General features: G+C 53.0%; 2 protein-coding genes across 2 annotated transcripts, besides 3 other annotated features; both read left to right on the top strand.

Annotated features, from left to right (window-relative positions):
- Window positions 1-2,682: 2,682 nt before the first annotated feature.
- On the top strand, window positions 2,683-3,702 carry EKO05_0006442 (uncharacterized protein; the record flags this gene model as incomplete). The annotated part of the gene is made up of 1 exon (XM_038946118.1): window positions 2,683-3,702. The coding sequence occupies one exon, from the start codon at window positions 2,683-2,685 to the stop codon at window positions 3,700-3,702; it is 1,020 nt and encodes a 339-aa protein (XP_038797935.1).
- Window positions 3,703-10,479: 6,777 nt separating this feature from the next.
- Window positions 10,480-10,589: a tandem repeat.
- A 296-nt stretch (window positions 10,590-10,885) lies between these two features.
- Window positions 10,886-10,914: a tandem repeat.
- A 957-nt stretch (window positions 10,915-11,871) lies between these two features.
- EKO05_0006441 (uncharacterized protein) lies at window positions 11,872-13,077 on the top strand (the record flags this gene model as incomplete). The annotated part of the gene is made up of 2 exons (XM_059636805.1): window positions 11,872-12,142; window positions 12,191-13,077. The coding sequence occupies 2 exons, from the start codon at window positions 11,872-11,874 to the stop codon at window positions 13,075-13,077; spliced, it is 1,158 nt and encodes a 385-aa protein (XP_059492788.1).
- Window positions 12,253-12,308: a tandem repeat.
- Window positions 13,078-14,960: the final 1,883 nt, after the last annotated feature.

Raw genomic sequence — 14,960 nt, 5'->3', positions numbered from 1 at the left:
GTCATTCCCGCCAACACTGTGAGCGTCCCTCCGGTGCATCTTCAGATCTGATGCGGAATCGCAACTTCTCAGACAACCTTCTGTCTTGCAGACAAAGGTACCTGTGGCAACAGAAGATACAGCAGGCGCTTGAGTTAGGGCTGAGGTGTCACCACCGTATGCCAAACTCGATTCCTGCCTAAGGACTGGTTTTGGCTTGTCTGGGTCGACGTACTCTGAATGCCGACTCTTCTTCCAGGCAGTGGAGTGATAACCGTCGCAGCAGGGTTGACCAAGTTTGCGGTGTTGGTTGTACTCTTGCCGGGTGCCAAAGGTCAGCGGGCATCTATCGCAATCGAACTGCTCAGATGGCTGTTGCGTGGTTGAAGAATGACCATTAGTGATGCAATGTTTTTCGAGCGCCAGCGAGTCGTCGAATGACCAAATACATGCAGAACACTTGAACGAAGCGGGCAAACTACCTGGATGGCCAAGAAGGTGGCTACTGAGCGCGTGCCTGCTGTTGAAGGATTGGGGGCAACGACCGCAGAAATGTTGGGCAGCTGCTGGCTTCTTCGCCATAACAGCAGGCGTAGAAGCAAGGCGTGGTAGACGAATGGTGCGTTTCCAAAGAGCTTGGCTGTCCATAAAACTCCAAGGTGAAGCTAGGTAAGGTGAGGTGAGATGGTGAGAGGCGGTGGTGTATTTGCCTACTGGTCCGGGGAAGGCGCAAGCGCCGCACGGACGGTGAGAGTGAGGGAGTGGTGCCAAACGCGCGCAAAGCCCTGAGGAACCATGGTGAGCCCCGACGACTTTAGGAAATTGAGAATGAGGGTACGGAATATGCATCTTGTTTACAACTGACGGATTTCGGACACCGTAATCTGCTTCAACTTTGGAAGTTTTCAGTAGGCTGGAGAGCTCACGGTGTTTGTTGACCACGACAACTATTCTTCAATTGCCTGTGGAAGTATACGACCACACTTGCGTCGTGCGCAGACTCGGTTACATTAGGCTTGACAATTTTTTAGTACGTGCTCACCTTGCACCTCTAATTTATCACTCCATATTCCTCATTCACCCTGCCCCTCCATCTTCCACTCATGTATACGGAAAAATTAAGCTAATGCGGTCATTCCAGTAACCTGCATATTGTTGCTGGACTTCACAATCTTTCAGGGCTAGGAATTGCCGTCCTTGTCAGATCTGTAATATGCCTGTTGTGGCGTTGTAATGGTACTTAAGTTATCAACGTTTGACAGGAGACTGTTGGATTATTAGATGCCTTGGTAATTCAAGTCCTCAAAATTTATCTAAGACGTTTGGATAGCAATCCCCAAAGTCTCCAGGATCCTTATTTTGCAGAGCGGGCTGTGTACCCTTACGTTTACACAGTGGATTTGCTATCACTGCATACCTCAACCTAGACACAGGTTCAACGTCCTGCCACACCATCCAAGGCAAACCTAATGTCTCGACGTTGTCGCTTTCACTTACTACTACAACGCACTAAGAAGTACCTTGTTAACAGATAGGTAGGCATTAGGACATGTTCGTTGACCTTACGTCGCTACATCTATACTGACCGACAAAGAACAAGCCCATATGCTTCATGTACTAAAAGCAATAGCACGCAATTTTGGAGGCGTTCGTAACCATCTCAACAGTGTAATTACAAAGTTACTTTAGTCGTCTTGCTTACCAGGGAGCTCTGGGCCTTACCAACACACGTCTTCGAATGGATGGAAAATTGTCTGAAGTATACAAAAGATAAGAAGAAGTGGAAGCAAACACTGTTCCAGACGAATTATCATTTACTCTATAGTTTTGTCTAGTGTGTTACCTTATCTCCCTCGACAGTTTTTTTTCGCTTATTAGCCCCGAGAAACAGTTGTCCTACTCGCAGACGCAGTTGCATAATTTAGGCACAAGGATGTTCACCAAGTCGAAGGTTTTGACAGAGACTTCGTAGAGCGGGCCTAACCTAGATATATTGCCTGAGGACATTTATAACAAAGTACGAAAAGCTAAGGTTGCATCGTAGAGATTCCAGATAGCTAAGCTGCTCAATAAAATGCGACATTGTTGATCTCAAGAATTAAGAAGGGCTTAAGGACCCGTCCAGCACAAGGTAAGTTTCCTGGGAGACCTAGTAAGGGTCGAGCGACAAACAAAGCTTAACCACTGTGAATGCAAGAAAACATCAGCTCGTCAGGAAGTATCTAAGAGGGGTTCATGGTACGGATATAGTTGCGTTTTAATTCCGAATCGAACTCGATGCCTCATCCTCACGTAAGATGCAGTGGTTGAACTCCGCAGTCTAGCCGTAAATGTGCCATCATCGTTTTTACATGCATCTCCTACCGACGACCTCTTTACCTCCATTCAAGCGGCTGACATGCAGACGAATCATTGCTTCAAACGTCTTGCAAAAGTCGCTCTCTCACCGTCGTGACACTGTCGTCTGGTCGGATTCCTTGTGCTGCCGTGAATTCGGGAGCGGAGTATGCAGCGGCGTTAGGCTGAGCGACCTTAAGAAGCCATCAAGCTGTGCGTAGGGGAAAAGTATAAAGCGAAGATTTTTATGTACTGGTCGAACTCAAACAACTCTAAACATTCTCATTTACAAAGACTTTCTATTCAGTCTTCATTTTCCACACACTGGTCAATCAGCGAAGACCTTGCTCGCCATTTCTACATACAATGACCTCTTACAGCAAAGCACACAAGAATCCTCAAGGACCCGGCGATGCTCGTCCCACGGCTCAGCAGATCATTGAGGACAACAACCTCACCGGCCACCTTTCTGGCAAAGTCGCTCTCATCACTGGGGTCTCCTCAGGCATCGGCATTGAGTCCGCTAGAGCCCTCAAGTCGACTGGCATGCATGTCTTCGGAGCAGTTCGAAATTTAGAGAAGGCTCGGGCTGCCCTGAAAGATGATTTAGAGCCTGGACATCTCGAGCTTCTTGAATTAGACATGAACTCCCTTGCAAGCGTTAGAGCCTGTGCAAAGGAGTTCCTGTCAAAATCCAACCGACTCAATGTACTAGTCACCAACGCCGGCATCATGATGACACCGGAGGGCAAAACTGCAGACAGCTTTGAACTACAATTCGGCACCAACCACCTCGCGCACTTCCTGCTCTTTAAGCTGCTAAACCCCACGCTCCTGGCTTCCGCGACTCGTGAATTCGGCTCCCGCGTCATATGTCTATCTTCCGTCGGCCATCGCGGCGGTGCATTTGACTTCTCCGACGCAGATGATATCAACTTTGTCAACAAGCCCTACGATCCCGTCGCCGCTTATGCACAGTCTAAGCTTGCAGCTGTGTACATGGTAAACGAGATCGAGCGGCGCTTCAGCAGCCAGCACCTCCACGCTTTCAGCGTGATGCCAGGTGGTATCTGGACAGGCCTACAAGCTTCGTTGCCCGAAGCCGTAGTGTCGACGTGGCAGAGCGACGCGGAGTTTCAGAAGGCATTCAAAAGTACCGAGCAAGGCGCTGCAACGACGGTCTGGGGCGCGGTCGCAAAGGAACTGGAGGGCAAGGGTGGAATGTATCTCGAAAACTGCGCGGTTGCTGGGCCTGCACCTGCCCCAACGGGGGATCCTACTGTGGATATGGGTGCTGCGGGGTATGCAGCTTGGGCGTTTGACGAGGCCAAAGAGGGAGCTCTGTGGAAGATGAGCTGTAACATGGTCGGTATCGACGAGGTCTGAAACATCGCCAGGGCCCCCGTTCGTATTGAGAACATCATGTAGTGTTTTCGAGCTTGCTATCCTTTTCAAGTTTTTATTACTATGTATGGGCGGTTCATCTCTTTTGGAGGATTCATCTCACTTAACGGATATGTTCTTTGGACTCTTTGGTATACCTTCAAGCCTTATTCATGGTCGCTACGACCTCTGTAGAAATAGATTTTCAATCTTGCTTTGTCACGACCTTGAGTTGCTTGCTGCTAGCTAGAGCAGAGGGAAGTGTGATCAATTGCATAGCCACACTCTCACGCTTAGTCAGCCCTACCAGGGGTGTAGGCATCCGATCCATGTAGCTGATAGACTGCAGTCCTGCTTCATGAAGTTCATACCAAGACCAATAGCCATCTACCAATCTCCTTTAGTCCGGCAAGAAGGCTTGAAAATTGCATGTGCCGTCACGTTCCTGATAAATGGTGTCCAAGAAGCGGGCGCCTATCAAGCGCTGCATGCCATGCCGGCCTCGCTGCTCGGTGTAACACATGTGCCGGAAAAGTGATAATTTCCATACGATCTCGATGATCACAGAGTATAAGGCCGACATGGTGCCTGGCTTGAGGGTGTCCTCCTCCACGTGGTTTCATTCATGTACATGCATCGTATATGTACACCGTATCCGATTCATACCCGCACTATCTTGCGCAGATCTTCTGTCCAGCGGCCGACAGTAATCCGTCAGCTTCCGGAGACATTGCATTCCCATCCGACAGTGTATCGCGTTGTGCAGTTCAGCTGCAACGTCAAGGAGACCACATTCGATAGTTCGATGTGACTTCTTACGTGAGCTGATCGCTTGATGCGCGGTCGGGCCGAGAGCCGTTCAGGCATTTGCAGGCATTCGCTAAGGCAGTGTCAGCTTCCAAGTGCTCGTTTTGCGAGTGCACACGCGATCAGCGCCTAGGGTATACGCATCGGCAGCGATCACCTGCCGATGCTTGCAGATATTCCTGTTGTACCGTTGGCTGTTCAGCGTGATATTAGAGGACAAATCTATCATGCATCCCGACTTCTGATATGTGGTATATGCAACGTTAGGATCAGGGATATATGCATGCGACTGATCAGTTACCACCTGGAACGTCATTTGTGAGAGATCCGATCGACATTTCTCTCTTGTTACTGATGGTCGTGCACTTTGAAAATTATGCCACGTCCTAGCTTGCTTTAGCCAGAACTGAGAGTGTACGCGTGGATTTATCCAGTGTAATCTACAACTCTTGTTTTGCCCAAGATGAGCTATTTGATTGAGGTTGTGCCCAGTGGATTGCGGGTCAGCTCGACCTCGCTGAGATCCAGCAAGTCGCCAAGGCAGTGACCATATCACTACAATGTCGTCATACGGATCCTTTGTAGAAACAAGGCAGAGTATTAATTTCCTGATATATATCGTCGGGTGGACGATTTCTGGAGCCAGTTGTCTTAGTGTCAGACGTCAATTATGTATGTCGTCATGCCGTGATGCCCTTGTTCAATATCAACGGTACCTTCCACAGATCCGCAGCATTTGCAGCTCACTGCCCCACAGACCCGTCCTGCGCGTGAGGGACATCTGCGAAGGATGTGAAACAAATCCGTTGCGTGGGGAGCTTCCAAAATGTGCACATCAAGCTTGTGCATGAACCAGTGAACGACCGCGATGTTCGATAACGCGTTGTCCCCCTTGTCAAGATGAGAGGACAGAGTGACCCGATACCCAGGTGTTGTATTGCACCCATTTGCAGCCATGTCGACACTGAGTGGGAAGCCCCCCCCCACCATCCTGGACCCCCTTCATCTCTGATCCTCCGGCATTAAAGAGGTTTGGCAGCCAATATTCAGCGCAGTAGTAGTCTCGGAATATTCGCTAGCGGATGCAATCAGTCCTGGCAAGCCCAGCCTCTGAAAAGCACCCTTTGCAAGGGTACACGCAAAGTAGATGCACACAGATTGGAGCGCTTCCGCAGATTTGCCGCTATACGTGATAGCTATGCAGATGATGGCGGGCCAACCCCCAAAAGGGTCTGCTCGTGGAACGAACAACTGTATTGATATGTTTCTTTGGCACCTCCATACTTTGTTTTGCAACAGTATATAGGAGCCAGCTGCGGGTAAATCCGGCTCTCATCAGCAGTCCACAGATCCTCGAAGCTCTTTCAAGGTCTTCAGCAAGTAAGATGTCGTGCACTCACAACGCGATTCGCTTGATCGATTGGAGGGCAGCTGGTAGCAAGTTTAGCGTTTCATCCAGATAGGTGTCTGAACTTGCATGTTCTTGGAGGTACGCGAGCGCCTTCACTTGCTCAGCACGTGCTGAAATACTAAACAAGTAGAACTGCCGGCATCCTTCGCGCTGTACGGCGGCAAATCTTGGTCCAGTAATGATCGGCAACGATCGCACTCTTAGATGCAGGAGAAGCATTGGATCGCTCAGTAAATAGTGGTGGAGATACATCGGCGAAATTGAGCCTTCTGCAGGACTTGTACGATAAGGCGGGTTTGGAAGAAGGCTGTGCTACCGCGTTCAGCGCGCCTTCGTCATCATAGCGGGAGTAGCATTGGCTACCTCGATACCATGTGCTTGTGCTGTAGACACAACCAATGAGTCGAGTCGTTGTTTCAAGTGCACGCATCTCGAAGGTACTCCGGACCGGACACATCACGATTTGCATCCGCGAGTAAGCCGATGCAGATCGAGGATGCCAGATGAGTAACCCTGAGGGTTTGGGCAGGTGTGTCGATAGCGCCCGAGTCACCTTGAACCAATGTCTGCGAATGAGGTTTGTTGCGTTCATCCACATAGTGGAGACAGCGTTTGACCTTTTGGGCAGTGACAGGGTAGGGGAGGCAGGCCGACGCGGACGTTGGTGGGGAGCAAAGACGTTCGAACGTCTTGAGAAGGCTAGAGGAGAAGCATGGCTGTAAACCGATACGACCTGCCGAGACCGCCAAACCGCTCTTACTTTTGGCTCGGTAAGCCTTTTCGACCGAGCTGCGCCTGCGCGAAGATTGCAAGGGATGGCACATCAGGGGCAGAGTATCATGATCGACCGAGGATTGCATCTTCTTGGGTACTTCTGCGACGTCTGAGAACGATGAAAGGATAATGAACCATTGGTTTCTGCCACAAGGGTGGATCTGAAGGGTTGTGAAGGGAGCTGAAACAGGATAGAGCAGCGAGCCGCTTGAGTTACGAACGCCCGTGACTCTGTTCTTCCGTTCTCTAACAATCTTGGAAAGCACAACGAGGACATGGGTGTCGTGGCGAGCCAGGTATACCCATGCGCCCGGCAGATCGTTCCATATCAGTGGATCGAATATGATGCTTCGATTTGTGATTCAAGCAGGCGAAGCATCCGAAGTGTGCCTTTCGGCTGATCTGAGACTTGATCGGTCCTTCGCAGAGAGTATCGACGGTCAGCCGAGCACATCTCGGTGTTAATGGTGGGCAGGACCTGCGATGGATCTACGTCAGCCGTTCTCAAGACCTGGTCGTGGCGGAGTGGTTCCGGAGGATAACCTCAAAACGGTCAACATGGACCAGGGCCTGGCGATCCTTCGAGCCCACTTCATTTTCGCAATAATTGACCGCTCGAACGCTGGCCGAGTGTTCTCCAGGACAGAATGCGCCTCATTCGACTCGTTACTTTCCGGGCTCCCAGTCCCCCCCTACAGTTAGACAAGATGATGGACGCCTGTGACTCCGTGGCATCTGATGCAATGGTGGCTGGCTTTGCCGTTTGCACCATTTGCTGCGGAGTGGGTAGATGCGTGAACGATCCGAGTAAACCGGACACATAGATCGCAAGCAATCCCAGCGACCACATGGGTTTCGCACGGCTACGCAGGGACCTTCAAAGGAAAGTCGCGCAAGTCGCGGAGATTTTGAGAGGAGATACAAGGTCTTGGTGGGTAACAGCCTTGCTGTACTGACCGAATGGCGGCGCCGTTCTTGAAGGATTCAATGTTGCCGACTTCCGGAAAGCAGTACAGAATTGGTGATCGAACCAGGTTTCCCAGATGAACGCAAATTCGTATCGACGCTGCGCATAGGAAAGGCAATGTTGTGAGGCGGTAAGGTAGCGCGATGGTTGATATGGATACCCCGGTCGCCGCAGTTATTGAACAGCTTCGAGTCCTGATGAAACACAAACAGCTTGTTTACAAGGTATTGCTTGTAGCACAAAGCGCAATTCCAACTAGCTTTTTCTGTCTTACTTGTACTTTGTGCCCAAAGGATACCCATGGCCAGCGCTGTATCGATGCTGTTCACCTTGCCATCACAGCGGAGAAAGTTCATTTCTGATCAAGCTCATCGTCAGGAGACAGCCTTGCCTTCCAGTAGTGTCGCTTCCAATCAAAGCAGTAGAGCCAGCCATGATATTTAATCAGTCACTTCGATGTTGACCGTCTAGATTGTGGGTTATGGCGAGGTTGAGTTTCAGATGCTTCCTCCCCATAAGAGTGAACGATTTCTTCGGCAGTTGCTGGAACTTTGAACACCATGCAGACGGCACAAGGCATCCGACATCTGGCAAAAACATGTCCATGAGTGTCAGCGGTACTACCAACTATTCAACCTCGATGGTGACGGCGAATGATGGGTTCATCGATGTTGCGTGTGTTGGTGAACATGCTTCCAGAATGATCACGGTCCATTGTCGGTACCAGGACCAATAGGATTACAGCAAAGTGGGGTCGAGGTTACTTTATTATCCCCCCAACGTCACCCCCCAACGGACCTGCACAGGTGCTGACGAGGAACAGCCTCGGTGGCAATAGTGGTGGAGATGCCGCTGCCATGCCGATTCGTAACATTAACTGGCCGAGACGATCACTAGGATGGCACAATGGAGACGGTCTTTTGGAAGCAAAATTATCCCGTTGTTAACGGATCTGTCAGCGCCCAGAGCAGCGGTATCCCTGCGTCTGATGGCTCGCTTAGAGAGACACGAAGCGGAAGATCATGCAAGTCTCCGGCTAAACACACAGTTGAGACGAGCATGACGCCTATTGAAACGGCTCGCAAAATGCACTCGAACCTTAAGACGGTCGATCGCAACGTCGCCTCAGCCATTGTTGCAGCGCTCTATTGCGTCTATGGTCGTGGAGGCAGCGTCTTCCCGAAGGCCGGGTAAATTCGATACTCACATCGGGCATGGGATCCAGGACGGTGGAGGCAGGTGCTCCATGAATCGCGCGACTGGCCATGTCCGAGGTGGGAGATTTTCCATCAACGAAGACCCTGGCCGTTCATCTCCCACAACGTCTGTGCGCTACCGTGTCCGTGATGTCGTGTACGCAGAATAGAAAAGCGGATACTTGTGTGGTACCATACACAGCTTGCTGTGGTTTCTGGAAAGACAGGTAGACACGTGGTAGAGGAAGAAGAAAAACAGCATCAGGCAGAGTCATGTTATGTTGTGAGACAGCTGCTTCGCCGCTTTAGGTAAGTTTCTGGAGTCTATGTCGAGATGTTTGTGGTGGTTGTGATGGCTCCTGCGTGTTGCCGCCGCAGACGGGCCTTCGGTAGACGCGCATTCTGCCCCTGATAGACACCGCACGTGGGTGTCGGCTCCGAGGCAGCTCCGTCTCGGCGTGCTGCGCAAATAGCTGTAGATTCAAGAAAGGATTCTTGTGATGGCATGCAAACCACAAGGTGACCTTCTCAAAGCTGCTCGAGAAGAGGAGCTGTGAAGGTTTGTGGTTGGACAGCGGGAGGTCGGCTACAGTGAGCAGATGGTGACAGCAGCCAACGTGGCTTCAGGGTTTAGCTGCATACGCTTGTATTGATCGACCCGCCTCTTTATCAAGATCCTCCACAGACGAACGAGGCCAAGCCGTGGGATAACGCCGCCATCCATCCTCGCGGCGTCGTGAGAAGCTCGCGTACGGGGAGCGGAGGTGATTACTGTAAACGGACACTGCCCGTCGAGTCGTCACTGTTCGCTCTCCCGCGCTTGCCTTTGCTCTGAAACTCTGCAGACCACGCGGCCTAAGTAGCTAGCTGAAGGAGGTTGCCGTCGAGCAAAGGTGCGGTGAGGATGCTCGATGTAGATGAGCCTCCACTCGGCAGCAGCTCGATGGTGAGAGAAATGGGGAATGTTCGAATCGCGAGTCAAGAACGGAATGCCCAGTGCTACAGCTCATCGTAACAGCGGTTGCGACACCGCCCATGGGACTTGTCTGTAGCAGGATACAAGAGCGCGCACGATGACGGCTGACGACCGCCGCCTCTCAATATTGTCGTCACATCGTCCCGTGCTCGCTTCGCCAGCGGCTGCCGCCATGTGCACCAGCAGTGCGGGAGCACTCTAATCGCTTGTAGTGGGTTTTTCCAATTGCCGGGCAGTGAGTGGCCAGCAGGGCCGGCTGGCAAGAGCTTCAGCGCCAGTGTTTGGCCAGTGAGTCTGGCAGCGGGAACGACATTAGACAGGTTTGGTGGACGCTGGCGCCATGGTCGCTCCCTAACCGCGCACCCTCCATGCCACTGAGCCTTCGCGGGACGATACGGTACTATGGTGGCTAGTGGGCATCGCTCGCCCTCGAGGGACTAAACGCCCGCCCGCCCGCTTTGGTGTAGACGATATGAGAGGAGAGGCGGCTGGGAGCTTAAAGCGTGCCAGAATCGTCTTTCGTCTCATGTGTGTCCCTTTCTGAAGACCAGCGTCTGCCGTTCCGCGCCCCCTCCCCTGCGTGATCCTTCGCCAGCCCATTCCGTGCTTGTCTCGACGCCCTGTTCGCAGCGCTGTCGGCCTCGCACTGACTGCTGGCACTGACTGGCACTGACTGGCACTGACTGGCACTGACTGGCACTGACTGGCACTGACTGGCACCCACTGGCACTGACTGGCACCCACTGGCACTGACTGGCATTGGCTGCGAGAGGGTTCAACCTGTCGGCGTTTTCCTAGGACCTTGCTCCACGACACCGGCAAAACGTCTCCGAATCTGGGACCGGGCCATTTGCACCTGACTCTGGTGACTGGTCTGACACTCTCGTGACTGGTCTGACTCTCTCGTCTCCGTCGACATCAGGCTGGGTGCAGGTGCTCGCGGGCCTGCTGTCGATCGATCGCACGTCCGAGTGGCCTGTGCAGGGGACGCAAACCACCCCTACCACCTGCACCCACGCCGGCACCACGGCGTCTCGCGCGCTGCTCGGTTCGGACAGTAGCAGCAGCAGCGGCAGCAGCAGCAATCGGCGACGCACAGCTTCGAGGGCTGTGTTACTAGCGACTGACTGCAGGCGGCGGGTGCGTGACTGTGTGACAGTGTGACAGCGTGACTGCCTCCGGGAAGGGTTGATCCGCTCCGCCGGAAAGGCACGATCACGACAACCTTCACACACCTCGCCATCCAACCCACGCCGGCCAGACGTGCGAGAGCCCAGCAGACGCACAGGGTGCTTGCATCCGAGCGTCAGCGCACAAGACAGACTGCCCTCAGGCGTGGCCTGCGAGGGTCGATCTGCGGTGCATCACGGCCTGTCCTGGAACAGCAGCTGGGCACCCCTGCAACGCCGCCCACCAGCCATCCACTGCCTCCGTACAAGAAGCCCAAAAGCGACTCTTCGCCGGCGCTGCGCAGATTGGCTGCTCTGGCAGGTCTGGCATGTGTGGGCGGATCGCTCGGCCAAGGCATTGTTACGGAGGCGTGCGCATCGCCGCCCTAGTCCCCTTTCACCCATCATCTGCATTGCCGTTGCAGGGCTGGCAGCGTTCGTCTAGCCGTGCTGGGAGGTTGGCTGCTTGTCACAACGGTCCGCCGCCTCGTCGACCGCTCTTGCAATTTCGACAGGGACCTGACAGGACTGGGGTCGTCCGCCGTCTGACCCACCTCGTTGGCAACGGTTTGGTCACCGCGGGCCTCTCCACTGACGACGCTACAGTGCGAACGGGCGTCGTGCTGAATCTCGCCAACCGCTGCTCTACATAGGCACTGCACGCCGCCCGGGCTCCTGGCGCCTCATATCTGCCACTACCCGTCCCTCGACTGCAGCATACCACCACCCCTTCCATCTCGTCATCACTTGCTCACCCTTCACTCCCTCTCCCAACTCTACCCACGCACCTCAACATTCAAACGTTACAACGTTACGCAGCCCTGCTGTACCCCGTGACCTGATCCTTCTCCATGGCAATGCATCTTGCCAGCATGGTACACGGTAGCGTGCGCGAGCGCGAGGCCTTCCAGCAACCTCCGCACTCGGCCTACTACCAGCAACCACAGCTCCGTGGATACCCAGTATCGACCAGCGTTGCCCCCACCCTCTACGCCGCACACCCACAGCAGGTCGACTACCAGTACCACCGCCAACGCCCTCAATCACCACCATCGCCGCCTGCAGAAGAGCACAAGCCCTCGTTGCCTTCTATTTCTAGTCTCCTCGAATTTGCCGGTGGTGACAAGCCTAGTTCAGACTCTGGTAAGTACCTCGTCGCCACTTGCCTCTCACTAGGCCTAACGAAAGCAGCCGCAGGACAAAGCCCACAGTCACAACACAGACAGTCGTGTTCACCACAACTGAGACAGACACAACAACAGCAACAACAGCAACAACAGCAGCAACAACAGCAACAACAGCAGCAACAACAGCAGCAGCAGCAACCACAACTACAACCTGGCACCGGCACAATGCAAAGACCCCAGCCACCCTCAACCTACGTTGCAGCGCCAACAATGGCGACCAACACTCGCATGACCCTTCCTCCCACACCACCAATGCACCCTGATACTGCTGGGGACGGCCAAAGATCCCCATCTTCCGTCTCTACTCATTCCGCCGCATCGGCAGCCTACTTCATGGGCGCATCGCTCAACAACGTGGAGCCCCACCAGCAGCGTCAAGCGTTATCATCAATGCCACCTCTGAAGCGGGATTCACTTCCAACGCACTCCGTGTCTCCCTACAGCGGCTCCATGTACGCTCAGTCGCCCTACCAGTCGTCTCCAGGCAACGCCTCAGCGACGTCGTTCTACTCGCCTGAGCAGCACTCGTACAACAGCGCCGGCATGTACGCTCAGCGGCCGCTGCCCTCGAACTACCAGCCGACCATGCCCATGTCAATGCCTCAACCCAGCTCCTCGGCGAATGGCTCCAACCCCTGGCAACACCATCACTACATCAGCACGTCCAGTCAATCAGCTTTCCCCCAGTCCCAGGACCGATACATTTGCTCGACCTGCAACAAGGCATTCTCTCGACCGAGTAGTCTGCGCATTCACAGTCACAGCCACACTGGCGAGAAGCCGTACAAATGCCCCCAGGCAGGATGTGGCAAGGCCTTCAGTGTGCGAAGCAACATGAAGCGTCACGAGCGAGGGTGCCACGCATCGACCAGCACTACCATCACGACATAACGATCCAAAAACTAACCTCGACTGTCATCTTTACCGGCGTTGTTTGGCTTAGCCTGAGTTGCCAATAATGTATACTTGGATTCAGCAAGGCGACATTTGTTCGTTTGGCGAGCGTAGCCGTTGATACCATCATCACGGCTTTCGAATTGGCGTTTTTGGAGACATTCTTGTTGTTTACCAGCATTTACACCGGCGTCGCCAATCTTGCGATACGTTTCTCTCCATCTACTGACGCCCCCATCCATTTGGCTCGGCGCTTCCTCTATTCCTCTGTACTATAATAGGGTTCCTGCACAAGCACTTGTGCTTCGACATATGTCAAAATATTTGATCTGAGTGCTCGAATGTTCTTCCAGGGTACATCCCAGTAATCGTGTGTTTTGATTGAAGCGGTGAACCAGGGATTGCATGAGTTGTGTACATGATTCTTTCGACAGTACTCAGTACTATTGCAGGCTCGCATACCCAATGCAATCAAAACATATTGTGGATCACCCATGTCGACCCCGTCATATCGCACGCTGTTAGTAAAGGTTTTTATCATTTGCGAAATGCTTGCCCGTGCAGCAAGACATCTGCTTACGCATTCAATCTCCCATCCACGTCACTAACAGTGCCCGGTACGTGCCTGACAGCGCTGACACGAAGCTCTTTCTATGGAAACCACTATGGTTATGCGCATCTCCCGTCACTATGCCGCGCACGTGGACGTAGGATGCCAGCACCCCTAATTCTTGGTGTGGAGAGATAGTACTGCTCTACCAGCGGTTGCCAAAGCAATAACACTCAAACTTCACCGCCTCATCGAGCAAGGAGTGGGACGAAGGCAAAGCACTTCAATTGCTACCGTGTTTGCCGGGGCTCTATAGCAACGATACAGTCTACACATTTTCGCTTGTGGCCTGATGGGACCAAAGAGTACAGTGCAATTTCTTCGCTCGCCCCAGCAATAAAGAGAGCTGTGCAGGCCAACACTTGTAACAGCTTCATCAGCATCCACACCAAAAAACATCGGCAGTTTCTGGACAGTCAGAGACCGCTTCATCTGCATGGATCCACCTTCCTGAAGCAAAGGAAAGCACAATGAGGTGATCTATAGTCTTCCTTGCGTTCTTTACAACTTTCAACGGCAAGAATTTCTGCAGCTGCTGAAGCTCAGCGCAAGGAACAGCGAAGGCGGCCCCACTTCTGCTTAGCCAGGGAAGCGGTTTCGTACTCCTCAGTGGCGTCTGTTCAACACCCTGCTTGTTCTCACACTGCGTCCTTATCGAGCAATAGTGGCCTGGACTTTCGTTCAAAGTCGGTGAAGGCCTTCTGCGGTTTCGCCCAAGAGCGTGCGCCGAAACACGCTGTACAACGACTGCTTCTTCCTGACCATCGGCTACAGAGTTCGCCTCCGAGGTTTCATCGCTGTCTTCACAGCTGGTACAGTGTGATAGAGCCACATGCGGCGCCCGTCGATCCATTGAGCGCAAGGAGCTCTTAGTAAAGCTCTTGACGCGAAGCCACAATTAACGCCCTGACTTTAGCGTGTAATTACATGTCCCGATTCTCGTGCTGGGGGGACAGGCCATGGGTGTCAAGATCACCCGTCTCAATAAGATCTGAAGCCGTCCAGTTTGACTGCGATTCATGTTCTCATAATCAGAAACACATTTGCACAGGAACGTTCAGATTAGCATGCTCGTTTATGGCTTGAACCATCCGTGCCGTTTAAAAAGCAATACGCATCGTTCGATCAACAGACAAAGGATGCGGTTGCACGACCGGGGGAACAGCAAAAAGCATCCTTCCCGCTACCATAGTGATTTGTGCAAGCCACACGTTGGGACACGCGCCCGCTGGAATTACCCTTCTTGACGGCTCAGCCAAAGGCGCGCAAA

The sequence above is a fragment of the Ascochyta rabiei genome, chromosome 10, assembly GCF_004011695.2.
Source record: "Ascochyta rabiei chromosome 10, complete sequence".
NCBI classification, from domain to species: Eukaryota; Fungi; Ascomycota; class Dothideomycetes; order Pleosporales; family Didymellaceae; genus Ascochyta; species Ascochyta rabiei.
The sequence above is the reverse complement of the archived record's forward strand: the minus strand, read 5'-3'. Positions and strand labels throughout refer to the sequence as shown.